The sequence below is a fragment of the Cinclus cinclus genome, chromosome 6, assembly GCF_963662255.1.
Source record: "Cinclus cinclus chromosome 6, bCinCin1.1, whole genome shotgun sequence".
NCBI lineage: Eukaryota > Metazoa > Chordata > Aves > Passeriformes > Cinclidae > Cinclus > Cinclus cinclus.
Genome location: NC_085051.1, coordinates 57,445,892 through 57,473,718, shown reverse-complemented (window position 1 = coordinate 57,473,718; position 27,827 = coordinate 57,445,892). Strand labels below are relative to the sequence as shown.

At 43.9% G+C, this 27,827-nt stretch overlaps 1 protein-coding gene across 1 annotated transcript; it reads right to left on the bottom strand.

Moving 5' to 3' along the window:
* Positions 1 to 683: 683 nt before the first annotated feature.
* Positions 684 to 18,255, bottom strand: DHRS7 (dehydrogenase/reductase 7). The gene is made up of 7 exons (XM_062495753.1): positions 18,129 to 18,255; positions 13,348 to 13,500; positions 8,302 to 8,408; positions 7,769 to 8,008; positions 2,882 to 3,004; positions 1,252 to 1,467; positions 684 to 881 (listed from the first exon to the last, which is right to left on the bottom strand). Exons 1-7 carry the CDS (start codon positions 18,253 to 18,255, stop codon positions 846 to 848), a joined length of 1,002 nt encoding a protein of 333 aa, XP_062351737.1. The 3' UTR covers positions 684 to 845.
* Between the last annotated feature and the right edge of the window lie 9,572 nt (positions 18,256 to 27,827).

The following is a 27,827-nucleotide window of genomic DNA, read 5'->3' as shown; positions in this document are numbered from 1 at the left end:
TTCTTATTCTGTCCCACAAATCCCTGCAGCTGCAAGGCCCTGCTCAGCTGTTGGTTTGTGTGCTCTTGAACCATGGCCTGTTTGGTTTGGGACATTTCTTTGATTTGTGTGGAATTCAGGAACCGGAGCACCTTCAACCCTGGCCTTGTCTGTGTTCACAAGCTGCTATTGGGATTGCTGATGGCAGCCTGGTCCTGCAGTCAGCAGTGGGACTGAGCTTGGGACCCAGTGTTAGCCTATCTGACCCCAGAACTGCTCTGTTTTCTAAGCAGGTGTCTACAGACAATTTATTTAATTCTTCCCAACACCTCCTTGCTTTAGATTGTGGTGTTGATCACACACAGGGAAGTGTAAGGGCAGCAGAGCTGAGAAAGGGGCCAGAGGGTAAGTCCTGATGTTGTGTCAGAAATGAAGGGATTTATCCCTGAGCGTACATTGTGCCCAAGCAACACATCCCAAGCACAGATCAGACACCTTTCCCCTCTACACCACACTCTTCTACTTGGAGGCGGGGGAGGTTTTAATCAACATGAACTAGGAATGAAAGTGAGGTAAACAAGAATCTGTACGTTTAGGCTGCTCACCAGGTATTTGACCATATTAGAGCAGCAGTCCAGCCTCTCTCGTGTCTCAGTCCTTGTAAGCTTAAAAATAGAGCCTGTGAGAATTTGGCATGAAACAGGTGTGTTTAGAAAGAGATTTTTATTTAGTCAAGTGTGGCATCAGCTCAATATATCTGTCAAGTTACAGGATGACACATAACACCAAAAAAAAAAAGCTGGTTTTTGCAGTCACAAAATATGAAAAGTTTCTCAGCCTTAGCAGGATTTTGTACATGCTCATCCTTACTTCTTCTTCCTTGAATAAGAGGCATCAGCATCCTGGAGGGAGAGAGCATTAAATCAGTATTTTCCCACCCAGCCTTCTGCTGTGTTAAAAACAGCACTGAGTGAAAGACTTTGAAACAGTTTGTGATCATAGGCAGTTACAGTGTGAAAGCACAGAGTTTTAAGCTGCATGTGCCACCCTTACTTTTGTGTTTCCTGTTCTTGCAGTACTTTAAGATGGGAGGAGTTTTTTGTACCAAAAGAATCAATGGCATCTACCAGGGAGCAGCACAGGAACACTGCCCTGCACATCAGGGTGTGAGTGAGGAGCAAGGCAATCCCAACATTCCCACAGCAGAAGAGAACACCAGCAGAGTGAAACAAGCAAGCAGGGGAGAGAGAGAGGGACACGCTGCACACTCACAATTCCACTCTTGAAGTTCTGTATCCTCTTCTTGCCCATCTTGTTCATGAGCCACCAGGCCCAGGTGGGTGCATACTGCCACAGGTAGCACACAGCCAGGTAGGGGTGGTCACTGATCCAGGCCTCCTGCACGTCGTTGGCCACGCTCACCAGGGTGAGCCGGGCACAGCGGTCTGTGGGCATCTTGTGGGACTGGTCCCCGCTGTTCTCGATGGACTGAGGGGGACACAGAGCAGGGAGGGGTTAGAATGGATCCCTGGGAGAGACGGAAGGAGGAAAAGGGCCATGCTCCAGGTGACAGACACACTCCTCCCAGTTTCCCTACAAGAACTCACTCAGACTGGTGCAGGGGAAGCCATCCCTCACTATCCTCTTGTTTTCAGTGTGGGAACACTTTCCACCTTCCTTTGGCTCAAATAAGGCACCCTTTTAATTAATGCCTCTATTGATGAATCAAAGGTTAAAAAAAAAAAAAAAATGGATCTCCAAGCACTGTCATGCTTCATCTTGATGAGGTTTATCGACCAAGTTCCCCCATCTGCAGCTCTGAGGAATGGGAAGTCCCCAGTTCCCAGCTGTGCCTGCCCCTTCTACACTACAAGTTACTCAAGTAGCCAAGTTAGTAGGTGATGTCACATTCCCCATTAACTTAAATATTCCTGCTTGTTCTCACCCTCTCAACCAAGAGAAAAGCAGCCAGCTCCTTTGGAGCAGGGACATCAACCTGAGGTCTTATCCCCGTGTATCATTTAGTGAACATAAACCATAGCCCTGTGAACTTGTGCACATTTCACTCCAGCAATAACAGGCCACTCTAGCAATCTGTCCTGTTTCACAGGGCAAAAGCAGTTCTGGTCTAGATTTGCTCCTCCTCCTTGGTCTTCTGCCACGCCGAAATCTGAGGAATGTGTTTTGCAACTTTCAGCATTGTTCAAAAAGTACATCTTTTCTTTCATGCAAGTCCGAAGTTTTGCAACAAAAAAATCATTCCAGAACTCGATTCAACAATGAGAGATCCCCTCCCCCTCACGGGTAGGTCATCCTGAGCTTCAAATCGATTGAATTTAGGGCAGATTACGGTTTGATGTATCACAGTAGCAATTTTTGCCAGCTGCTTTGTCAGACAGCCTTTACTAAAAGCCATTGTGAGTTGGAAGGTTTTGCTTTTCCTCCTGGAACAATCCCTAAGAGGAAAGGAATGCACAGCTCGTGTCAGCTGAGCCAGGGCTGTGCCAGCAGCAGCGTCACCCACCAGGGCACAGCGTGACCAGGGCAAACAAACCCTACCTGTGCAGCAAGGACAGCACTCCCCAGGCAGAGCTGTGCCTAGAAAATCCTAGCTTTCCCCCCCAAAACTGCAGCACAGTGGCTGTACAGTACATTTATTTTACTAGACTTGGGTTGTTTGTGTTGGAAGAGAGTAGGAATAGCAATTATCAAACTCAATTTTCATTTGATACTACCAAGAATTACAAGAGTATACAGAGTTCTGCACCACTCAAAGCATTTCTTGGTAAGAAGACAAGGTTAGTGTTTGCAAGGAGGACAAAACCAGACAAAAGTACCCCACAAAAGGAACACTGGGCCCACAGCAAAAGCTGGGTTTGTCACAACAGAACTGAGTCCTTACCTTTGCAAGATTCTCAGTAAAGACATTTTGGATGATCTGGGACTGTACAGGCCCTGGGCAGATTTGGATAACACTTATCTCAGGGTAGTCAGTCAGCTCAGTCCGCAGAGAGTTAAAGAATCCCTAGGAGACAAAAAATATAGTGAAATCTTCCTTTCCCATGTTTTTTTGCAAAGTTTAGCTGATGACATCTTTTCATATAAATTTATACTACAAAGATAACAAGGTTCCACTACAAGCAATTCCTACTCCTTTGACTTCATGATCAATAGCTAATTTAGCATTTTATCTGCAGTTACAGACATTGATATATAAACCAGTGAGGAATCTTCTCACCTTACCAAATACACAGTAATTTCTCTAAACTACAGCCAGATTCTGCTGCCCCTGTACCGAGGACAAATCCTGTTGTTTAGCAGTGGAAATGCCACCAATCCTAAGAATTGCAATAGAAATTACCTTTTGCGGGTCAGTTGCTGTTTGGGGTGACAATAAAGAGTTTACACAGTTTCTGTGAAGTAAGGTGCACTGGTTTATGTAAGAAAAGGAGGAGAATTTTCAGCATATCAAAGTCAAAAATGCATCCTGACACTTCAGGTTAATTTGCAGCACTGAATTTGCTATAGAGTTTGAAATTGGCATCCACATAGATACAAATCTTATTTCAGCTCAGGAATATGCTACCAGTGTATCCAAGTTAAACCAAAATTACAAAAAATTACAAGTACTTCTTTTCTTTAAGCGAAGAAGATACAGGGTTTTCTGATTCTCTGCAGCAATTCACATTTAGACAGCAACTGTTATGGGAAATATGGCAAATTCAGAAGGGTGCATTCCACCAAAGCTGCTGGCCAAGCACTGTGGAGGATGATTTAGCCAACACCCCATCTTGTCTTATCTTTGACCTGGCTACCAACAGTCCCCTGTATCTATTCCAGCATGTAATTTTGTGTCACAGCAGAGACAGAGAGTGAGCACAGGCTGATAAACTTCACCCGCTGTAGTAAAATGTTATCACTTTATTCCCACCCAGCTTGGAAGGAGGGCTGGCTGACCCAGAGCTCCTCCCTGAGCTGCAACACAGGCTCAAAGCAGTCAGACATGGGCTGTGGTGACACAGAGCCAGCAGCTGGGACAAGCCACTGGAGCTCAGCACACTCTGACCAAGAAGAGGGGCCCCCATCTCCCAGCTGCTGGTGGCTAATTCCAATTTATGGATTCCATACGGGCTTTGCAGTTCAGCTCCCTAAAAACACTGAGTGTGAATGTAAAGTTGTGAGTACCTGCAGGTCCCAGACCTGGGGCTGACCTGGGGCAAGACTCAGTTCTAACATTGGATACTCCTGTGCTCAGGAATCTGCTCCTGGACACCCAGTTGTTTTGGTTTAAAAAGCCAGGCCCTCCCCTGGCTCCTCCACCCTCCTGTGCACAAACAGAGCTGTGTTTTATCCACCACTCCAGGCTAATGCTACATACCAACCTGCACTTTCCTCATCCCCTTCCTTCCCTGAGGGGCCCTGAGCTCACTTCTTTCAGAAAAGCCCCAAACCTTCAGGCTGTGCAGTCCTTACACAAAAGTGGTGCTGTCAGTCCAGATGAGGATAAAAACCACACATAAAAAGACACTGAGACCCCCACTTGCCCACCACTCCCTGTCCATTTGAGGTGAGGAACAGAACTGGCTCCCAGTTTGCCTGAAGGGAAGACACTCACCATGCACTTCCAGGAGTCGAGCAGGTGGAAGGGTGTGTGTCTGGGAATGCTGTGGTAGAAGGGAAGCCACACCACAGCTCAGTCACTTTTGACAAAGCCCCTGCACCTGCTCAGATGCTGGGAGGCTCCTGGGATTCAAGCTGTACCTAAAACTGGGCACCTGAACAGCCACACAAAGGCACACAGCAGCAGGCAGCTCTGTGGGCACTGTCAAAGCCTGGGTGATTCCATTAAAGGCTGCAGGGCTGTAAACATGAGATGCAAGTAGCCAGAGATGCCAGCGAGCTCCTGCTCCTGCTCTGCAGCCATTCTGCTGTCCCACATCCTTCCCTCATGCTGCAGCTCCAAGGTTTTACACCAGGTGAGAGGCACAGCCTTCACCAGCAACACAGGAGGGCCAGGACACTCACTCACCCTAAATCCTGACTAATACACACGGACAAGGGGCTTCTGAAAGCCAGAATCTTACATAGACTCAGTCCCCTCTGGACGTTCTGTGTACAGTATGCACGTGTTTTCTAATTCCAGCACTTATCCTTGATATTCAAAGATAGCTGGTATGAAATTCCTCTACTTCCTCCCAGAAGAGAAGCTTTAAATTCCTCAGCAAGAAGAATAAGTGCTTTCTCTTATTGAAATTCAGGCAGGGACAGACCCAGATTTGGGTGCAGTAAAGGAACTCCAGTGCAAGAGGAAGAAACCAAGTGTTTCCACCAAACCCAGAAATTTGAAGAAATTCCACTAATGACCAGACAGTGAACAAAGACAGAAGCTGCTGCTGCTCAGTCCATGTGCTTCTTAGACAAGTTCCTGATGAAGGAACATTTTGAAGGCCACCATTCCTGATCCACTCCCCATGCCATCAATCAGAGGAATTACAGCTGGGTGAATGGCACATGATCTCCATGAGCATCATCCCTCCAGGAGGGAAACTGCACCAGGCAGATGCAGGCTCCTGTGGGCTTGACTCATGCTCTTACAACACTCCCAGCACTGAAGTAAAGGGTAATTTCTTCAGCAGAACACTGTTATGAAGAATTCCAGTTGGCATGAATCAAAGCATGATTGTTTCAAGAACAGATTCTAATTCTAGGCAGAATTCCTTCCTTCCTCCTACAACTGCCATTTAAAGGAATTTGAAAACAAACAAACAAAAGAACCCAAACCAAACCAGACCCACAAGCAAAAGGAAGGACTTTTCAAAAAAGGTGTAATTAAGTTTGCAGCATTAAATGTGTCAGTTGTGATAAACTCCAAGGCATGAATTTAAAAAAAAAACAAAAACAAAAAAAACACAAAAACAGGCCAAGAACCACAACAGATGAATCCATGTCAGATGGGCTCACATATTTAATAACCAGTGGCCAAAACACAACCTTCAGGACCTTAGAATACAGGTGGGCACATGCTGGGAAACCTGAACTGGAAAAGCACCGCTTTTGGCTTTGGTTTATTTTTCCCCCTCTCCTCTTCCAGTCTCTCTTTCTTCTTGGTCACCATCAGAAATGGGCTACAGGGTTATCAAAGGAGGGCTGCCATTCCTACAGAATTCCTTTATCTAAACTGCACTGATGAAGTTCATTATTTCATAAAAGCTTTCCTGGTTTTGGGGGGCTTCATGCCCACACCTAGCCATAACTCCAGACTGATCAAAGACTCTCAGGCAGAGTATTTCCAAAATCAGTTTTGCAAGTCATGTTTCAACACCAGCAATTAGTGTTCCTAGAATTACTGTGAAAGAAACAAGGAAGGTTTGGAGTCTGACCTGGTTATTGAGCAGAGGGAGAAGCTAATAAAGATAGAAGCAGTTCAGTCAGCTTATTTTAATTAATTTTAGTAAACTATCTCTTCAAAGTTTTGTCTGTGCTCTCAACCTTAACATGAGATTGAGAGTTCTGAGTATTTTCAAAGCAACACGTGAATTCCTTGTGCTCTGCAATTAATTAGCTGTGCTTAGCCCAACTGCAGCCCAACTGCACCACACCCAAAGATAATTCAACCGAAAGAACATTTACTAAATACAGGAGCATGAAGGGAAGTCAGGCTTCTGCTCATTGCATTCTTCTAGTTTAAATCTACCAGGCTTGATCCAAAAGCTGGCCTGTAAAGGGCAATTCCAGCATTGCCACTCCAGTGAAGAGCAGCAGATCTCTCCCCATCACTAACTGATTTTTTTTTTTTTTAGCAGAGATCTGTCACCATATTCTACATCTTCATCTTTTCAAGAGGCTTTGCAATGTCAGCCACTTGTTACATTTTTGTTGTTGCTGCTCAAATTGTCAAAAAGATATTGATCCCTTGGCTCAAGCAGTTGTTTGTTCTGTTCATGTGCTGAAATGCAGCAGAGAGTAAGAAGATGCCAATTTTTGAACCATCACTGAGCACAGCTGAAGTTTATTTTACTGAGATCAAAACGTAAATTAGCAGGAGGCCAAACAGCAGTGAAAGATAAATATGTCCAAACAAATTTACTAGTTAAACAAGAGATTCCTCAATGATACAGGCAGAAACTTTTCTGAGCTCCTCTTTTATGTTTTTCTCCTCAAGAGACACTGCTTTCAAAAAACTCTTTCCAGGCAATGTGGAGTGCTAAGTGTTAGGCAGAAGATAACTTCCTATGGCACTGGGAGCTGCCAGTGCTTCACACCACAGAACAACACAGAACTCTTGGGAAGAGTAGTTCAGCTGTTCCCAGAGGGATCAGGAATTCTCATTTCTCTCAGTAGTCTGCCTTACCACTCACTGTTCTCACTTCACTGCCCTAAAGATTTCCTCAAGTCTTAAAACTCTCACCAGTGACTCTTTCTCCCTAAATGGATTGAGAACATTAGGGCTCTATATGCAGCAGAATAATCCTCTCATAAAAGTATTCCCTCATCTGAAGGGCAGAGGCTGAAGGTTTGTGTTTCACACTGGAATTTAACCGTGTAGCGGATAGAACCAGCTAAGATGGCACTTGAACTCCAGTCAGGAAAAAAAAAAAAAAATCTCCAGTGGGAGCTATTTCACATTTCAGAACAAATTAATTCTAAAGGACTTTTGATACTTGAGGATGTTGCCTACACTGTGTGAAACTTCAGGTGAGACTCGTGTTTTCTGCACAGAACAAAGCCCTCTGCTACAGCACTGGTACTGCACTTAATTAACTTAATTAACTCCCAGACTGTAACTCACCTGCAGGGCGTGCTTGCTAGCACAGTAGCCAGTGGCAAGAGGAGCTCCCATGATGCCCATCACACTGCTCACAGTGACAATCTTCCCTTTCTTCCTCTGGATCATGTGGTTCAGGACGTGTTTTGTCAGCGAGATGGTGCCCAGGTAGTTGAGCTCAATGATGGCATTGTAGACATCCAGGTTTGTGTCCACAAACAAGGAGCGCTGCGAGCGCCCACCATTGTTCACCAAAACATCAATCTCGGGAAAGATACAAAGATAAATTAATATAAACAGAGTTTCCTTTAATATTTGTGCTTCCTCAGGCAATTCAATGATTGTTTAGTCCTTGAGAAGGAGCAGCGATTATTCTTTTGTGGCTGAAAACCAGAAGTAAGCAGGGATAAAAATGCGGGTACTTTTTGGCAAGTTTAAAACTGAAACTGAAGGAAGATGCAGACACCGCTGAATTTATCATACAGTAAAATAAAAGTGAAATGTGAGCATAAATGCAGATTTAGGAGACAAAGTTTAATCCCAGAAGCACATCTTACCTTGCCAAAATGCTTGAGCACACTGTTGGTTGCAGCTTCGTGAGAGGACCTGTCAGTCAAGTCGAGGCGCAGGACAAGGATATCATTTTCACTCAGGCTGCTAATCTCTAAAAAACAACCATAAAGGCAATGGGAGCTGATAAGATTCCCAGTGTCAGAACTGTGGGAAACATAACATGCTTTTAAATGCCACATTTTCACAAAGAAGACATCGAGAAACCATAACATCAAGCTGGAAAAAAAATCCTTTGTTTCCATTCTGACCCCCACATAGAATCTATTTTTAATCTGTTCCTACCAAGTGTTTTTCTTACCATGTTTTTGTATGTGAAAATCTGACTTTATCAAACAGGCTTTGGAGCACAATGCAGAAGTTTCACTTCACCAAATAAATTGCAATAGTTAGGAGTAAAATCCAACTGAAACTTTCCAGGAGCCCTGACACTTTGCTTGGATGTCAACAGGTCAAGCATGTTTATTCCTGACAACAGAACTGGTACAATTCACACCCAAAACACAACATACATACCTGAGTAGCTATGAGACAAAGTCTACAGAAGCTGAATTATTGGGAGGTTTTTGGGAGGAGGTAAAAGGCTTTTGTTTAGCTGACTGCTTTTAACATATCCATGCTTTGAAATACAAGTCAGCTGCCATCAAGTTCCAGCCTTTTTGTTATGTTTTTCCCCCCCTGTCTCTTCAGAACAACTGACCTTTTCCATAGAAGGCATTTCTTGAGCAGTGATTTGTTGCCCTGGGGTTTTGGGGCAGATGACTCACAGAAACAAAATCTTTATAATTTCAAGCTATTTTTTTTAAACTACATTTAACAAGAGTTTTTAAATCACTTCTATAAGTTTGTTAGTGCAATTTTTTTCCTAGATTGATTCCTAGCCACATCTAAATGTGGCTGCTCCCATTTAAGCAGCTGCTCTCTTCAGAGAGCCTCAGGCTTTGACTTTTTAATTACTACTTCTTGCAAATACAGTGAAAGTTGAACTTTGTCTTTACAGTGACATAGAAATAAAAAGGTTACTTAAAAACATGAGTTGCCTCTGTTCAAAGGTCATTAGTATTTAAGCCATTGGTTAAAATAAACCCAACTCTCTGGTTTAATGCTAGTAGTATTTCCATTTGTTGCTCCCTCCAACTCCTCCACGTGCATTTTCTCTTCCATTTCTTCCAGAAATACAGCAGTAAAATGTAGCTTAAGCTGCCCTCTCAGGGACACACCTCTACCTGGTGCTGCCTGAAGCAGTTTTGCACAGCTGAACCCTGTTGGGGTGTGGATGTTTCTGCCACGGGTTAGCAAGACCACAGGGCCATGAAAGCTACACAGGGGAGAAAGGAAAGAGCAGAGGAAGAGATACAGACTGCTGGTAAGGAAGGAAGTGCTCTTTTATAAGATGCAAGAACATCTGACATCAGGAAACTTTAAACCAGAAACCTTGAACAGGATTTCCACCCTCCACAGCATTCCAGCTGTGTATCTCCAGCAAATATCTTCCTTAGTTCTTTTCTAGGGTGAGGGGTCCTTACTTCAGGCACTCCTCATAGCCAGCTTTTACAAAAGCCAAGCATTCCTGTTACCCTTTTCCAAACTCCTTCTCCCATTCACTATCCCACTGTTTTTCTGGCTGATGACCAGCACCATGCCCAGTGTAGAAGGCACACATGTCTCAGTTTATACTGGGACAATATAAATTTGTATATATTTTTATATAACCCCAATTTATATATTGCCAGAATGGGGTTCCTTATTGCTTTTACCAACAAACCCTAATATTCCATTGCCCCTTCTGCCTGCTACCAAAGTGATGTTTTTAAGGGAAAAACTGTGATATCCATAAAAAGTACTTGGTCCCAAGTGGGAAACCTTAGTTTAAAGTTCATTGGTTCTGTTTCATGGCAACAACTCTTTTCAATACATGTTAATCTCAGGTAGCAGTTTTTCCTAACATGATAAACATTATAGCTCTGAGTAGTATTTGCCAGCATCTCTGCATTTCCTGTCTTATTTCTCCCTTGTATAAATGCCCTTCAACAGAGGTTGAGCTTTCAGCAGAGGCTGACCAACGTGACCTCATGGGGTCCATTTCAACCTCAATTACTGTGTAATTCTTGAACTTACAGATTGCCTGTCGCTCATTTGGCCTACCCATAATTAAATCATATTTGACCTTGCCAAACTGGGAAACATTCCCCCCCTAATTTTTTTTTTCTTTTTAGGGCTTTTGAGAGAAAACAGCCTCCAACATTTCAGACAAAAGGAAGAGTGGTTGAGGGAAATAGAGAAGCCTCTTGTAGGAGCTGAGTTATACAAGTTGCTTTCTCTCCCTCCTGCCCAAGTGCAGTGAAGTGTTGAGTTGGCATATGCATGACTCAACAGGGATTACCTTTCCCTCTCTCCCTCTCTCTCTCCCCCTCAGCTTTTAAGCAGGGTAGAATGCACAAACCTGTACCACAGGGTGGTGTCACTAAACTTTGAACAAGATATATGTGCTTGCTTCTGACACAGTTCAATTGCTGCTGTGCTCAACCTCTACAGCAGGCATGTTGCAGCACATGAGCTCCAATTATGCCCTATAAATCAGCCAAATTCACACTGATGTTGCACATTGCTGCTCAGACTTCATCTTCCCCCCGCTACTCAATCCTTACAGGACAGTCTGGAACTCAGCTGCCAAGAGCAAACATGCAGGTGGAAGCAGGGACAGCCCACCCAGGAAGCACATGGGCTCGCTGGACAAGCATGCAGGGATGGAATCAGGAAGATCAACACCCAGGTGGAGCTGAAACTGAAATTTCCACTGGAGTTGAGGAATGTGAAAGGCAGCAAAGGCTTCACAAGTACAGCAGCAACAAAAGGGAGGCCAAACACAGAGCGAGTTCACTGCTGGGCACGGATGGTGAGGAAGAAATTAGGAAATGCAGAGAAAAACATGAGGTACTTAATGCCTTCATCGCCTCAGTCTTCTCAGATCTCCTCTCGGGTCTCTCACACTCCTGAGGCTATGCTCTGGGGAAAGAAACACTACCAAAGTCAGACAAATTAGGGACAAAATGCACGTACAAGAAGGGCAATATGTGCATCCATGATTTACAAGAGCTGACCAGTGTCACTTCTCTTTGTGATTTTCTTTTAAGTGGAGTAGCTCCCCAGGGACAGCAAGAAAACAGATGTCACAAAGCCTAACCTCAGTCCTTCAGAAAATTACATGGCAATTCCTCCTGAATGCAATTTCCAAGTAAGTGAAGGACAAGAAGATGTGTGGGAAAAGCCACCATGGATCTAGCATGGCCATATAATGCCTGAGCAACTCAACTGAGGAGCCAGGAATTACTGTGGGTTACCCTTTTCATAGAATCATAGAACAGTTTGGGGTGAAAGGGACCTCAAAGACCTCATCTTGTTCCAACCTTTCTACCATGGGCACAGACATCTTCCACTATCCCAGGTTGCTTCAAGCCCCATCCAACCTGGCCTGGAACACTTCCAGGGATGGGGAAGCCACCTGTCCCAGGACCTCATCAGTCTCAAAAGCAAAATTTCTTCCAAATATCTGATCCAAACCTGGTCTACGTCAGTTTAAAGCCATTCCCCCTTGTCCTGTCACCTCCTGGCCTGGTTATGTTTCTGTATTTCTGAAGAGTTTCCAATATTCCCACTAATCAGACCTTCAGTTAAAGCAAAGTTCAGGAGCAAATATTTGCAAAGCAGAGGGCTACATAAGACTTTCAAGGATGTCTATGGCACAGCTCAGACATTCACAGGGCCACTGAAAGCTGGCAGAGGCAGAAATTATCTCAGATAAATCAATGCCCTTGGTCCACATTACCTGAAATAATACTTATGAATATTCCTTAGCACATCACGCAAGTATTTCCTGAAAATGCCTGTCCAGGATTGCAGCTGCTGCCAGCCTGTCTCGTGGTATCAATTTTGCAATCACAACAAACAGCCAGGGACGCAAACGTTGTTGCAGATTTCTGGTGACCATTGCGTCACACAGCACTGGGGTTTTGTCATGATTGCCACTTAACCACACTGCCATCACGTGCCCCCTGCCTCTTTTTAAATATCAAACTCTTTTAAGTGACTGCTTTTTGGAGCCCTCAGAAAATAAAACCAGGATAAAAGGAGCTGTGCATTTTTGAAAGTTCCTTGAAAGCTTTTCTGAGTAGGCTGCAGCAACTTTCAGCTTTCTAGACACGTTTAGGTGCTAATCCAAGACAAACATCTGATTATTCCCTAGCTCAAATTCCAGGTAGACTGTGGACATTCTGTCAACATTACTAAGACTGAACTCTTGGTGTGATGACACATTCCACATAAAATACTCCATCCTGAGCTATAGAGGATAAAGAGTCTGAAAAAAATGCATAATGCTAATAATGTTCAAACCCTCTACCTACCAGTGTGAATTAGCTGCCAATTCCTCTTGCAGCCAAGCCAGAAAAGAGGAGGGAAAAAGAGAAACAGGAGGAATGAAGCCAGCCTACTGAGTCATCAAGCATATGAAAGCTAACTTAAAGATAACTGGAATAGTTAAAAATGTTGCTTCACATTTTCCCCCTTGATTACAGGAGATCGTCTTTCCTCCACGTTCTTAGAGCAACTTTTTCTGAACCTTTTTCTTAGTCCATTTTCTGAGGACCAAAGTCAGTTGTCTCTCTGCCTGTAACGTGCACAAACCTAAGAGGATTTCTTAGCAGCAAGCAGCTACGAGGTTTGGTTCTTTACAGGATGATAGCCCCAGCAGTGCTTCCTCCATTCCCCACAGTATTTATTCCATTTCTTAATCTAGAACCTTACAAGAACACTCGCAACTGATAATGAGATTTTTAGGTAACAGTGGCTTATGTGGGAAGCTGAAATGCATGTCTGTTCAAAGGCTTCTCACTTACAGAGAGATGATACCAGCTCTGCATCAAGTTGACTTTCATCATTAAATTTATTCTTGTGATATGTGGGTTAGTGCTCCCGTGGCAATTCCAGCCCAGCCAGGGTGGAACTGCTTGCATGAAGTGCTAAGTTATACTTACGCAGGCATTTCTTCTTCACTCTCTGCAGCTCATCCTCCCTTCTGGCAGAGATGGCAAGCAAGGCTCCCAGCTTTGCCAGCTGGTAAGACAATTCTTCTCCAATGCCACTTGAGGCTCCTGTCACCCAGACAACCTTGCCACGCAGTTCATGTTCTATGGAAAGAATCAAGACAGCAGTTCACACATTGCCAATGCTAGGATAAGCATCTAACTCACTGCAGGGGCGTAATCTGGAACTGTTTTCAAGAAATATGTTCATTCTGGGAGCTGTTACAAAATCCTGACTTCTTTATTTTTTAGTCACACGCAGTTGTGAAATTGTTCATAGTTGTTCTATTGCCATTTGAACTTTGTTCCAAAGCTAATCTGAATAAACACAGGTTATTTACCTGACAGAAGAAATCTGATTGCATTTCTACAGGACATCCACACATAACAATTCCACTAGCCTCATCAAAAACAGCTTCGGAGTAAAAGGGAGAGGAGAATTCTTGGAATTGACAGGAAACAGTTACTATACTGCAAATACAAAAGCCTAAGCAAGTCTTTCCAAATAATGTTTCATCCCAAAAAATGTTCCAGAGTAATTGCTGACTGAGCAAACTTCTCTGAACAAAGACAGCTAAACACAAAAACCCAAATGCATTTTCATCCACTTCGTTTTGTGTCTGATGCAGCTTAGCTCCTGCACTGGCCAGAGCACAGTACACAGAGTTCCCAAGGTGTCAATTCATAAGTGGATTCCCCAGTTCCTGCCCTGACACTCCTCTTTTAACCTGTAGTAAAATTTAGAGCATCTTGCCCCGTTTACTCCTCTGCTGATAATGCCTGTTCCCACTTGTCTACAAGCATTCCTACTCTGTGGTGCACCTGGGCACTGACAAAAGCCTTAGCTTTCCAGATATATCTCCAAAAACATCAAATCACAGATGGCTGGAAATCACTCAATTCCAGGACACAATTTAGGGATGAAGGATCACAAATATCTGAGCACTTCCCAGAAGGAATCATTGCCTGACACATGTCTGTGTTTCTCAAGATCAGCCATAGTGAATATTAGTTTTGGGGAAAATCTGACTTGCTCAGAGCACTGCTGACAGGAGCTCTTCCCTCTGTTTGTAAAGTTTGTGCATTCCAATATCTAGCCAATGAAGAAAGATCTTATGGCATAATTCAAATATCAGAGCCAAGTACAGTTCCTGAGACTTAAAGCCAGTTTTTGTTCTAAAAAGGGTCAGAGTAGCATTTTTCAGCTCACTGAAATTTAACCACTAATTTAATTTAGCAAAAAATACTCCTTTTTCACTGGGGCTGGGACTGCTTTTACTTCCTGCTCTCTCCAGTGATCAGTTCCTGTTTCTCTCTACACCATGTTGTGTTTCAGATTTCTAGTTTTGGAGTCTCAATGCTATAATTCCCACAAAGATTTGTAGAGAGATCCCAAGAGACCAGCACTAAATCCTTTTACCCTTCAGACAAAAGCAGTGATAACTCAAGACTGACCATCAGATCTCAGCTTGACTTTGTGGGGCTGGCACTAGGTACTATTTGTCTTTTCTTAAGCTGACTGCATTTCAGCCCAAAAACATTCCCTCCTAAACCCAGGCTTTTGGGCTTGGGGATGTTTGGAGATTTTTGTTTCTAAAAATACTAACAACAACAACAGGAGTCACTTCCCAGAGGAGATATGCATTCTAAGGTTATGAACTAGGGAGGTGGAAAAAGATGCTGTTGAAGTTGTAGGAACATCCACTATGTTCATCATTAGAACAAATAGCTGCCATTTGTAAAGCTAATTCACACCCTTTTCCTACAGTTTTATTCCATTAAATTCCCAATTTATTGAATTAGACACAGTAACCACGGGAGCTTGCCTCTCCTACTACATTTTTTTCTGCAAAAAACCCGAGCAGACAAACACTACATGAACAAAACAACACATGGACATAATTTCAACCCTGCTTACCACACTCATTCCTCTTGCTACTGAAAACAAATCCTCTTCCTCCTACCACTTAGTTTCCCTGCTCCCAACCTGTCTTGGACAGCTTCACAGCAGTTATTCAGGATCTTGTTCTGTGAACAGAATAATTAACTGAGATAAGGAAAGTTTTCCCACCGATTCCCCAGGGATGATCGTTACCCAGCACTGAGCTGCTGAGAATTAACACAATGGGAGACCTCAAATGCTGGTGCAGAACAAGGACCAAACCATCAGCTTTGCTCCAGAATAAATGTCATGTTGTTGCTAGAAATAAGTTTAAAAATTAGCCATGCCAAATTAAAAAATAAAAGTAGATTATGCCATTACTAACCATTAACTACTGTGCTACAAGGCATAACAAATCAGAGGCTGAACTGACTAGAATTGCAAGGAATGCAAAAAAGTTGTTCTGTAGTTCTACTTAAGAGTTTTTTCCAAGATTTTATAGCTCTTATAGCACAAGGTTGCCATGTCATTTCTTTCAGGGAAAATATTAGAAGTGGAGAAATTTAAAAAGGAACATCTACTCCAGAGCCCTAAAGAATTATACCATTATTCCTAAACTTAAGAGCAGGGTTTTCATATGTGGAAGGTTTCCCCTCAGCTTGATAATATTAAGCTGTCTGTGAAAAGCACACGGGGTTTAGGGTGACTTCTGTGCATCCAGCAAAACACAACACGGAAGGAAAGGCATCCAGCACCCAAAAACCCTTCTCTCCTGACCACACACATATTCAGGGGACGGGAAGCAATCCAGCACCTGCCAATGAATGAATCCAAAAGTCAAATTTCCCTACAGAATTAAATCACTGAATTGGAACCAGTCTTATCTATATTGAAGCCTTTCTTTGTATTTATAGTTTATAGCACAAGAAACATGGGAGAACACTTTCTGCTAAATACCTTCATCTCCAAAAATTTCAACACCCATAATAATGTTGTAGAAGTGATAACACAATATAATGACTGCAATAGCTCTAATAACACTTTTAATTAAAAATGTAGGGATCCACACATTATTTACCCAAGGCACCCTACATTACATACACAATATGAGAAGTTATTTAATGAAACATCTTTTCTAGTGTTTGTCCCTTCCATTTTCATACCTGGTTTATTAAATGGTACCACTGCAGTTATATGTTTTACTTAATTATAAGCACAGAGGCTGGGGGGAAAGGGGAGGTAGCCAAAACAGAGCTGACCTCTTATGTTCACAAATTTTTGCCTGATTCTTCTTGTAGCACATGTTAAAACAACTCCACCATAGAATTACTACACTGGTCTTTGCATGTGAATTTTTACAGACTACTTAAAGGGTTTCCAGGCCTTCAATAATTCTGAAGGCTACATTCAGATAACACTTCGTCTACCCAAGACAGCTCCTGCATCTTGATGTGTATTGCACATAGATCCCTCAGGACAAAACTTCAATTCTGCATGTATTAGTTAATATTTATTTCAGTCCTCTGCCCTGATTCTGTCCATGTTCTTTACAAAGTCCACACACTAGGTTTTGTTACAATTTTCTTACAGCAAGGGAACATTCTGATGGAGTTCATACAAAACTTTGAGCTGAGTACCCAAACAGCTACAGGAGATTGTTCACACTGATTTAAATGTAGTACTTTTTAGAGCTTTATTACTTGTGCTAGTCCATCTAAGGGAGAACAGAAAAGGGCGCACATTTGCAGAAAGCTTCTACTGAGAGCAGGAGACAAAAATGTCTCAAGTTTGTCCTACTCCTCTCCAGCTGCTCCCAATGTCAAACTTCCTGCATCACCATCCCTTAAGGAATTGTGATCCCAAGCTCAAACCCTCACTCCACCACTCCTGATCCACCTTCACTCAATGCAGTCCCTTCTCCCTCAGCCCAACAGCCTGTTCCAATTCCCACATGGGATATCTTACAGTGCCTCTCATCCTACCTTCTGTCACCTATCTCACTTCCACCTAAAGCACCTGCAGCCAGCAGCTCACAGCAGTCACAAATCACCCCAGCAGACTAAGGGGGTATTCACAAATTCGTGCCTTTTCTGACCAAAAGCCTCTATTAAGGAAACAAAACCTACGATTTCTAAAAATTTATGCCCAGAAATAGGGAGCATTGCTGTCAGAATAGAAAGTTCAACACGAGCAAGAACTGAAAGTGCCCGTCGGAGAGTATTTCGTTGAACTTTTGTCCCCCAGGTGACCAAGGCAGCACCTTGCAGAGATGCAGCGTACGGTCCTCAACCGCATCGCGTGCCGGGGCTGGTCCCTGGCACCGTTCAGGACACAACCCACGCAACAGGAAACCCAGCTAGCCCCAACATTAAGAATGCTCTTGTCTACTCCACCGAAAACTGTTTCGGCACCCCCGTGAACGCAATTCTGCTTGAAGATGTCAGAACAGGCTGCGAAGCCGCACGGGCCAGGCGCCCTTGTCCTTTCCCGAGCCTTCCTTCCACACTGTCCCTGCGCCCAGCTGCTCCGCAGGGCCCTGCCGGGAGCGGGAGCCTGCCCAGAAGAACTGCGCAGAACAACCAGGTTTGGGCCGAAGGGAGCAGCCCTCGGCACGGACTCGGGGGAATTGACTTTTTGGGAGCTGCTTCGCCGGCCCGAGGGGCACCGCGCGCCTCATCCAGGTGAAGGGCAGGTAAACTACACTTTCGGGGCGCGTCGATGGATAACCCCACGGGACGGCTGATGCCACCAGCACCCCTGTTCTCCCCGCCACCCCCTCTGCTGAGCGCCCCGCGTCCTGCCCCGGCGCCACCGCGGTCCCGATGCCGGGGCTGCTGCCGGGCGGCATTACCTGGCTTCTTCCCCCACCTCTCGGCCCAGAGCAGGGTGAGGTCCCCGTCGGCCCTCAGCCAGCGCAGCAGCAGCGCCAGCAGGGCCCCTCCCGCCAGCACCAAGCACAGCGCGCATCCCCACGCCATCGCCGCCGCACCGCCACCCACCGCACGGCGCCCCTTTATCGGCACCGGGAGCCGCCCCCGCTGCCCGCAGCCAGCGCCGGCCTCCTCTCCGCCTCCCGCCTGCCTTCCCTTCCACCCCCGTCCCGTCCCCTCCCCTCCCTTCCCTTCCCTTCCCCTCCGCTCCGCCGCGCTCCCCGCCCGGCCAAGGCTGCGGCGATAAGCGCGGGGTCTGCGGGGCAGAGGCCGAGCGTGCGGCCGGGGGTCAAGGTCGGTTTCTGGGAGCGGGGCGCTTTGTTTCCTCTCCTCGCCGTGCCCCCAGGGCAACCAGGGCTGCCCCGGCTTTTCCCCGCTGCAAAGAGCGCTGCCCACCGCACGTCCCGGGCAGCGGGACCGCATCCAGGGCTTGGCTTCGGTGTGCGGAGACCGAACTGCTCAGAGAACAAAAACCAGTGCTCGTTTTCCTGCAGAGCCTCGCGGCTGTCCCCAAGACACCGGCGATTCCTTTCCCCTCTGGAGCTCTCCGATGGCTTCCAGCCAAGCTGCAGCCACCCCCAGCCAGGTGACGGGTCGCTTCCTTTCCCGGCCAGGTTCCCGCAGGAATGCTGCCCTTGGACATGCCTCCTGCTTCCCCACCCGTGAATGTCAACCCGGTTCTTACATGTACCTACTCTGGCCAATGCTCAGACCTTGGGCTCCAAAATTCGTGGTGGTGGATACCCACAAGTGTTAAAAACACCAGGGACTGCAGCATTTTAGTCATCACATCACTCATCTACAGTTCTTAATGACAGGTTTACTAGTGCTTATGTGCAGAGGTAAAGAACTCTGTTCTTACTGCTTTGATGTGACAAAGTATTTCACAAGAGGAGGTACAGATGCAGAAAGGAGGCTGGAAGGGACTTTTTGCAAGGACATGCAGTGATAAGAGAAGCATGAATGGCCTTAAGCTAAAGGAGGGTAGGTTTGGATTTGATATTAGGAAGAAATTTTTCCCTGTGAGGCTGGTGAGGCCCTGGGATAGGTTGCTCAGAGAAGCTGTGGCTTCCCCATCCCTGGGAGTGTTCCAGGCCAGGTTGGATGGGACTTGGAGCAACCTGGGATAGTGGAAGATATCCCTGCCCATGGCAGCAAGGTTGGAACAAGATGAGGTCTTTGAGGTCCCTTTCAACCCAAACTGTTCTATGATTCTATGAAAAGGGTAACCCACAGTAATTCCTGGCTCCTCACCAGACACGACACAAATGCATGCAGAGCTTATGTAGGACAGGACGTGCATCCTGTTCCCAAAATCTCACAGGCTCAGGCCCCTGATCTGTCAGCAGATGCAGCACAGGATGGCTCTTTACCACACGCAGCTGCTCGGTCTGTTCCAGTTCCACCAGTGAGCAAAGAATTCATGAATCACCTCCTGAATTACTATAAAATCTGCATTACAGCTTTTTGAGGCAAAACACAGCCATGGTCTACCATTGAACCTTTGGGCTCTTACTGATTACTAATCCATATGACAAGGGAAAGGTGATAGAAAATAAAAATATGCCATCAACCTACTTTGTTTCTGTGAACAGCCCTAGTCATCAACCTTGTCCAAACTAATAATTGTAAATTAAATGATTGTGATAGTCCAGAATAGAAACAAGCCTCTGAAGATTAAAAAGGAAGTCACAGAAACTATGATTGTTCATGGTTACACAGTTCTAGGTAACAGTTATTCTTTATATTCCTCTGTTTTCTCCTGTTTCACTGAGTTGAGAACTATTTACATTGTGTTAATGCAATGAACAGTGTAACAGAACCTTAATGTCATAGAAAATAAAAATAATATAAATAAATAGCAAGCAATTTAAAGTGTTTCCTGGGTCTCATTTCCTCCTTGTGCTAAATGCAGGAGGTGAACACACAATGGTGGAGCTTTGCACCACAACACACCCAAACAGGCAGTATAAAGCTGGAAAAGGATGTAAACTGCAGCTGCACAGTGTATTCCCAGGGTGGGTTTTCCCAGCTATCCCCAAAGACACAGGAATGCAGCAGCTGGGGCTGAGCACACGAATGATGAGCAGGAGAAACTCAAAAGCATTTTGTGATGAAATTCCAGCATCTTGTGATTGGTTAATGAGTGGTGTGATGTTATCTGTTAACTTTGTGCTGTAACACTTCTTTTAACACAAAACTGAGTAAAATACATATCTCTCGTTAAAAAAAAAAAATAAACCAGGGAGTTTTTGTGTGTTTGCACACCTACACAGTCTCCATCAGTGGAGATTTTAATGTCCTGCCCTGAGAAAGGCATGAAGTTCCTGCTTGGTGTGAACCTGAGCTTAGGAAGTAGAGCGCTCAGAAAACTCAAAATATCCTTTACAAGGTAATGTCCATTCTTTCTCTTTCACAACTCATAAAAAGTAAATACACTAATCTCGTTGTATTATCTTAGTGATTGGTAAGTACACTTTAGGAATTTTCTATCCAAGTCTATTCTATGATTTCTGACGGGATCACATCATAATGGAGCCCTTGCATTTGACCAACATCTTAGTTACCAAGGAAGACCAAAAAAATTTCTCCTTATAATGCCTGAACTTAGTTTCCACATGAGAAGCTAATTTCCACTTTCTGAAGAGGCCATCACTGCTAACAGCTTTTAGAAGTCAACCAAAGTCAACCTGAACATCAGGAGCAGGAATGACAGCTCTGCTGCACTTTGCCCTGTGGCAGATGCAGATGGCACTATGGAGTTCAGCAAACACATTCTGATATCTGCACACAACCTGCTTAGCTGCAGCTGGGAAGTGCAAGAGCCAATGTAAAGCTGGAGTGCAAGGCTCTGGAAACAAAAGTACAAGCAGTTACTAGTGTGGGAGGTCACAGTCTTGCTCCACACTCTCTGTGAGCCTTGCTGAAGTTCCCGTGTTGTGTCGGTGGCAGCAGATAACAGGTCAATTAAACTCAGCACATTAAATGATAACAAGCCTTATTCTCAAGAGTTGCACCAATTATATTGATACACTTAGTGTAAATAAAAGCAAGATAAGCTGCCTTCTGTCTCTAAAGCAATATGGCAGAAATATATAATTAATTTGATTTATCTTTCTATATATATTTTTTTTTCTCCAGCTGTGCAGTATTGAAGAGGGTTTGTGCAGAAGTAGAACTGGAGGATGGGAGGATTGAGAGCTGTCCTGAGGAGAAAGACTTGGGGATACTGATGGGTGAAAAAATTGACATGAGACAGCAATGGGATCTTGCAGCCCACATTTTCTGTCTCTACTCTGCACTGGTGAGATCTCAGCAGAAGGTCTGTGTCCTGCTATGGACTTCTGGGACAAAAAAGGTGTGGACCTGTTGGAGTAGTTCAAAGGAGGGTCATGAAAATGGTCTGTGTGCTGGGGCACCTCTCCTGTGGCAAAAAACTGAGGGAGTTGCAGTTGTTCAGCTGGGAGAAGAGAAGGCTCCATGGAGACCTTACTGCAGCTTTTCAATATATAAAGAGACTTATAAGAAGCACAGAGGTTACAAAAGATGGAGTGACAGGACAAGGGGCAACAGTTTTAAACTGAAAGAGGGCATGCTTAGGTTAGATATTAAGGAGAAAGTCTTCCTTGTGAGGATGCTGAGATAGCCCAGAGAAGCTGTGGCTGCCCCTGCTTTGGAAGAATTCCAGGCCAGGTTGGACCAGCCTGGTGTGGTGGAAGGTGACCCTGTCCTTGGCAGGGGGCTGTAATGAGATGGTCATTCAGGTCCATTCCAACCCTAAACCATTCTGTGATTCTATACAATGACTAAATTTGCACAGAATTGTGGGTGAAGTGCTTCCTCTTGGAATGTTCAGAAGGTGGGCCTCGCATGCCTTGCTGCCAGCCATACTAACAGTACTGTGACAGCATGGGTGTGAGTATTTGCCACAGTGATGTGATGCAATTTCTTTGATCTGCATTAGGGTGAATAAAGCTCCAGAGCAATTATCTGAGATTATTTCAGTGTCTGTGTAAAACAGATTTGAAAAACGCTCCTACTTCACTCAATTATTTATGAGAGTACAATAACACTAAAATGAACAGCAGTAAGTAGAGCACCCTCTTCCTCTATTTTCTCTTTCACCATGAGCAAAACAGAATACTTTATAAGGAGAAAAGCTCTTTGCTTTGTTTAGGAAAACAAAACTTTAGGGAGAATCTGTCATAAAATGAATGCAAGTGAAGTAAGGCTGTGTCTCCATCCTGTCTGCTTCAGAATGCTTTCTGTGCTATATGATTTAGTGTTGCCTGAAGAGGAGACAAACAAACACACATCCAGGCAAAAATAGTCCCATGTAAATGTAACAGAGTGCCAAAAATACTTCTTACATACATCTGTCTGATCAGACAATGGATATGTACCTTACTTCAGTTGATTTTATTTTACACCTTGTATAACCATAATTTGCTATTTCAGAAAGTGTTATCTCTTTTGTAATAGCATTTAGTAAAAACCTAAAACTGTATCCTAGGTAAGAAGCATCCTTTAAATGTCAATCATTGTGATCTGATGTTGATTCAAGGTACAATTCTGCTGACACTACGTCGATTAAATTTTTCCTCTTGCTTACAAACAGCACAAGCTCCTCTGCTTTCTGCATCCAAGTTACCTTCTTGAGTTCAAGTCTCTGAGGTTTTCAGCACTTAAGCCTCTGCATTCCTATCTCCCCTAATTGCCTCTCATTTCAGCTTTTAGCAGCATGTTGTTCCACCTTCATGTTTTTTCACACATAACCCCTTCTGCCTGCTGCCTTTCTCAGGCAATTTAGAGACCTGAAGAAAATAACTCCCACCTTTTCTTCCTTCAAATCATTCCTTAGTTTTGCTTATTACTTGCTTCCATTTCATTTCACTTTGTTTAGTTAAACTTTTGTGTGTGAGCTCCCATTAATTCAAAACTTGAAGTCTAATTCTAATTATCATATAATCATAGAAGAGTTTGGATTGGAAAGGACCTTAAAGATCATCCATTTCCAACCTTGCTGCCATGGGCAGGGACACCTTCCACTATCCCAGGCTGCTCCAAGCCCTGTCCAACCTAGCTTGGAGCACTTCCAGAGATGAAGCAGCCACAGCTTCTATGGGTAACCAAGGCCTCACAGGGAAGAATTTCTTCCTAAATTCTAATCTAACCTCAGTCAGTTTAAAGCCATTCCCCTTTATTCTGTCACTCCAGGCCCTGGTCCAAAGTTCTTCTCCAGCTCTCTTGGAGCCTCTTTACTCACTGGAAGGTGCTCTAAGGACTCCCTAAAGCTTTCCCTTCTCCAGACTGAACCATTAGGACAAGATGAAATACTGTGACTTTCTACTCATTTGTAAAACAGTAAATACAGCTGTGAGCCACTGTTTTATAGTTTAATACAGCCTGTTCCCAAGCAGTAGATGGAAAATTAGAGACATTGCACTTTTTTTCTTTCTGCCAGAGTGAGCTGCATCTGTACCAGTCAGTCAAACAGGACCAGGGTGTGGAGTTGTACAGTAGCATCTGGTCATCCAAACTTCCAGCCTGTTACTGAGGTTCTTGGTATGGCTTTGCACACAAACACTGTACCCAGGAATGTGGGGCATGTCTGAGGGACATCAGCTACCCACACAAGTTGATCTCTGTACTAGAAAGCTCAAAGATTGCTTTACTTGCTAGCAAAGATGGAGCAAAGGGGATTACACAAGTCTTTGCCACTGTTTAAGTGAGGTGTAGCAGTGAGTAAATCATTCTCTCCCCCTCTGCCCTCCTTACACCTCACTATTTGCTCCATTGGGAAAGAAATAGAAAAATATATAGAAAAATATCTTACAACAACAAAGAATCACAGAAAAATACAAAATAGCAGTACAAAATACACAGGGGTAAGACAATGCTTATTCAGACAGCCAGGACAAAAATAGGAACATCTTCAGGCACAAAAGATTGTGTTGGTTGTTGGTCAGTGACTTTTTGTGGCATACCCTGGGCAGGATTTCCTCAGTACAAGAAGCAAGAGCCATTTTCCACTTTGTACCTGGTGTGACACTTGTATTTGAAGCAGTAAAACTCCGCAGTGATCCCAGCCACATGCAGCTCCACTTGGCCCTGCCCTTCCCCCCAGTTTCACATCCATGACTTTTCAATTTGATTATAAACTGCTTGGCTTCGGGTTCCGTTTGCAAAGTGCTCTGTGAGCATTCACTCACACCTGCATTAACTTTTGTTTAGAAGATGTACATTACTTTTAAAGGACAACGTTTGCCTCCAGACAAAGAGCTGCTGCACATCAAGTGTTCCCCCCCGACCTAACCGGATGTTTTATTGTGACTGAAGTGATCCAGATGTGTCCTTCACATAAGGATGAACTCTAGTCAGGTCTGCCTGAGACTTAAACCATACCTCCAGACTTCTCTTCCTGTTTATTGCCATTAAAAGCACTTAGAGAAATAATAAAAAGAGAAATCCAGAACATCTTCAATCTTTTTGCAGGAGATGGGACAACTATATGAAGATAAGATTTGTTTACTATGATGGGACAGTGATGGAACCCAGAGTCCTTGAGTCATATTATCCATTTCCTTTTCATAACATACTTTGTTTAGTTTACATTAGGGGTGTGACTAAATCACCTGTGTTTATTTAAATAACAGAAATAGAGAATGTGTTCAGGTAAATTGAAGAAAATCCCATTTGATGATAATGGCATTTTGTTTGTGTGACATTACTTCTACATAATTCTTTATGATTATTCAAAAGAAACATTAGAAGAAGTCAAGATAGAAGTTGTTGATTCTGTTTTTCTTTAAAAGAACAACTTTCTTGCTATGGAACAAAACATCTTCTCATGGTGAAGAGGTTGACAATATCATTGTTATTGACATTCTGATTCTTAGATCCCTGTTTCGTGTCTATCACCTTGGGGTGGCTTTTCCAAGGTCACCAAATTCAATGGAAAGATCTGCATTCCCTTTCTGCATCTAGAATTTTATGTATGCATCTATCACAACATGTGTGTATATGTCCAATATTTATTCTATTTAAATCTGCTGTGATGAATCTAGAAGGGTTTTTTTTTCCATGTGGGCTCTCTCAGTATACCAGAACAGAAAGGATTACTCAAAGGGAACAGGGAAAACTTTCTCTCTTGCAACATTGAATATTGTGAGTGAGGGGCAGCAGAAGGAAAAGGAGTATTTCCAAAAGACTGATTCTTCAGAGTTTTTCCTCACTGGGCACCTGCATTAGTCAGCAGAAACAAACTCCACCATGGGGGTGGCCAGGGAACATAAGTTGGGAGCCTGCTCTAAATCCTGCACTGAAAGACTTTTTCTTCCTCCATTTCCTGATACAGGGGTAATTTAAGGAGTAGCTTGTAGAGGGATTGTCTTCCAAAACCCATGAAAAGATACTTCAAGGAATCAGTCCTTTAGTAGCTGTTAGCCAATGACAGAATCATATAATTAAAACTTCTTTCCTAATTGCCAATTTTTTTCCCTTAGTAATTAGTACTACTTTTTGGACAGCCACTTAATACTGCAGTTTTCCTAAGACCGCTACTTTCCCTTATTTCTCATAGGTGTATTCTTCTTTGGTTTTAATAGAGAACTAAAATAAAGTGGGGCTGTTTTGGGTTTTTTACACTGATATTTTTCACAACTCCAGCACAAATCTGGGATGGGGTTGCTCTCTGGCTTAGGCCCCCTCTGCTGGTCTTCCAAAAGCAAAACACAAAATACCAGGGATTTTTCATTACCAATGAACCTTTTTAAGAGAAAAATCCAGATTTTTCTTTCTTAAACTTTTACTGGCAGAATCTAAATCACAAGGAAGATCATCTTTGGGGCTGTGAACCCATCATAGGGGCAGTTTTTAAAATTAGTTCAAGAAAATAATTGCATAATCAAGCATGTGAACCTGTGGAATTTCTCAGGCAAAAAGTCCAAAAGTGAACATGGTGTAAAAAGCTGATCCCAGTCTGATCTGGCTCTTAGCAGCACCCTGTGATTGGCATCTTAATGAAGATGTTATGTAAGGAGCTCAAGAAGCATAGGCTGCTGGGGATGGGGTTTTTCTGTGTATCACAGCTAACAAAATCCAGAGGCACTAGTCCTGCTCAGACAGCACATATTTGAAGGAGACAAACAGCTAAGGAGGTACAGTGGCTAAATATTAGCAACCATTCCAGCAAGACTGTAAAACAGAGATCTAATTATCTGGAAAAATCCCTGGGTGTCAGAGAAGTGAATTAAAGCACAGTGCTTTCTTAAGGAGGTGAAGGACAGAACACACTGGCACTGGGAGAAGGGAAGTTTGGTGCACCTGGTACTCCAGGAGTTCCTTTCTGCTATCCAAAACTCAGAAAAAGAAGCTCCAAGACTGCTCTAACTAACACCAGAAATGTTTCCTGCGTTGCCCAGGATCAGGCAGAAAAGGGTGGTAGCACAGGTGTCAACCCAAAGATGATCAGGAGAGTCACAAAAGATAATAATGGTTTATTTTGCATGGGTGGGATTTTTAATGATGTTAAAAAGCATTTCACATGTCACAGCAACAGGTAAGATCCTTGCCACAGGTATTTAAATCAAAGCTCTCTGAGCATCTTCCTGTTACTTGCCCTGGGTAAATAAATTCTTGAATGTACTGGAAAAAGTGCAACGGAGGCCAACCAAGGTGGAGAGAGACTTAAAGAACTGTCCTTGCTCAGCTGTAAGGAGGGAAGAATAAGGGAAGGTTTTATTGCTGCCTTCAATCACGGACCCTTTTCAGAGTCACACAGTGATAAGAGACAAGACAAATTGTAACACAGGCAGTTCTAATGGGAAACACAAAAACAAGTGCCCCGTCAGGTGAGATTTCCATTCTCAGAGATCCTTGGGTTGGGTGTTAGGGAAAGGTTCTTCACCCAGAGGGTGCTTGGCACTGGACCAGGCTCCCCAGGGCAGTGGTCACAGCACCAAGGCTGACAGAGCTCAGGGCATTTGGGCAATGCCCTCAGGCACAGGGTGGGATTCCTGGGGCTGTTCTGTGCAGGGCCAGGATCTGGATTCCATGATCCTTCCAACTCAGGATACTCCATGATTCTATGGCTCAGCTGGACAAAAACCTAAGCATCACCTCACTGGACCTGCTTTGAGCCAGGGATTGAACTAGGTGACCTCCAGAAGGCCCTTCCAACCGAAATTATTCCATGATTTTATGGTAAGTGACTACTGGACCATTAATCCATCTTAACTTGATGGAAGTTACTTTGACAATTCCAATGCTTCCCTGAGCGAATAAGAAATTTATATCAAATTCAGACTCGCTGAAGTCAGTGGGAATCCTGAGGTTAACTTGAAAGACACTGAATCAACTTCAATGCTTTTAGGATGCAGGTTCAGAAAAGATATAAAACCTTAGTTTTGTAGGGGACACTAGAAATTGCTTTTTTTTTTTAACAATGGGTTGTCTCTTCAGTGAGATGAGAACTGCTCTCCTGAGTAGTCACAAATCCTGCCCAGAGAGTCACCAGCAGAGCAGAAGTTTGCTCAGTGCTCTGGGGGGTGTAACTCCACTTTTCAGTTTGCACTTGCAGGAAAATTCCTATTTGCCAAGTGTTATTGGTAATGAGCCTC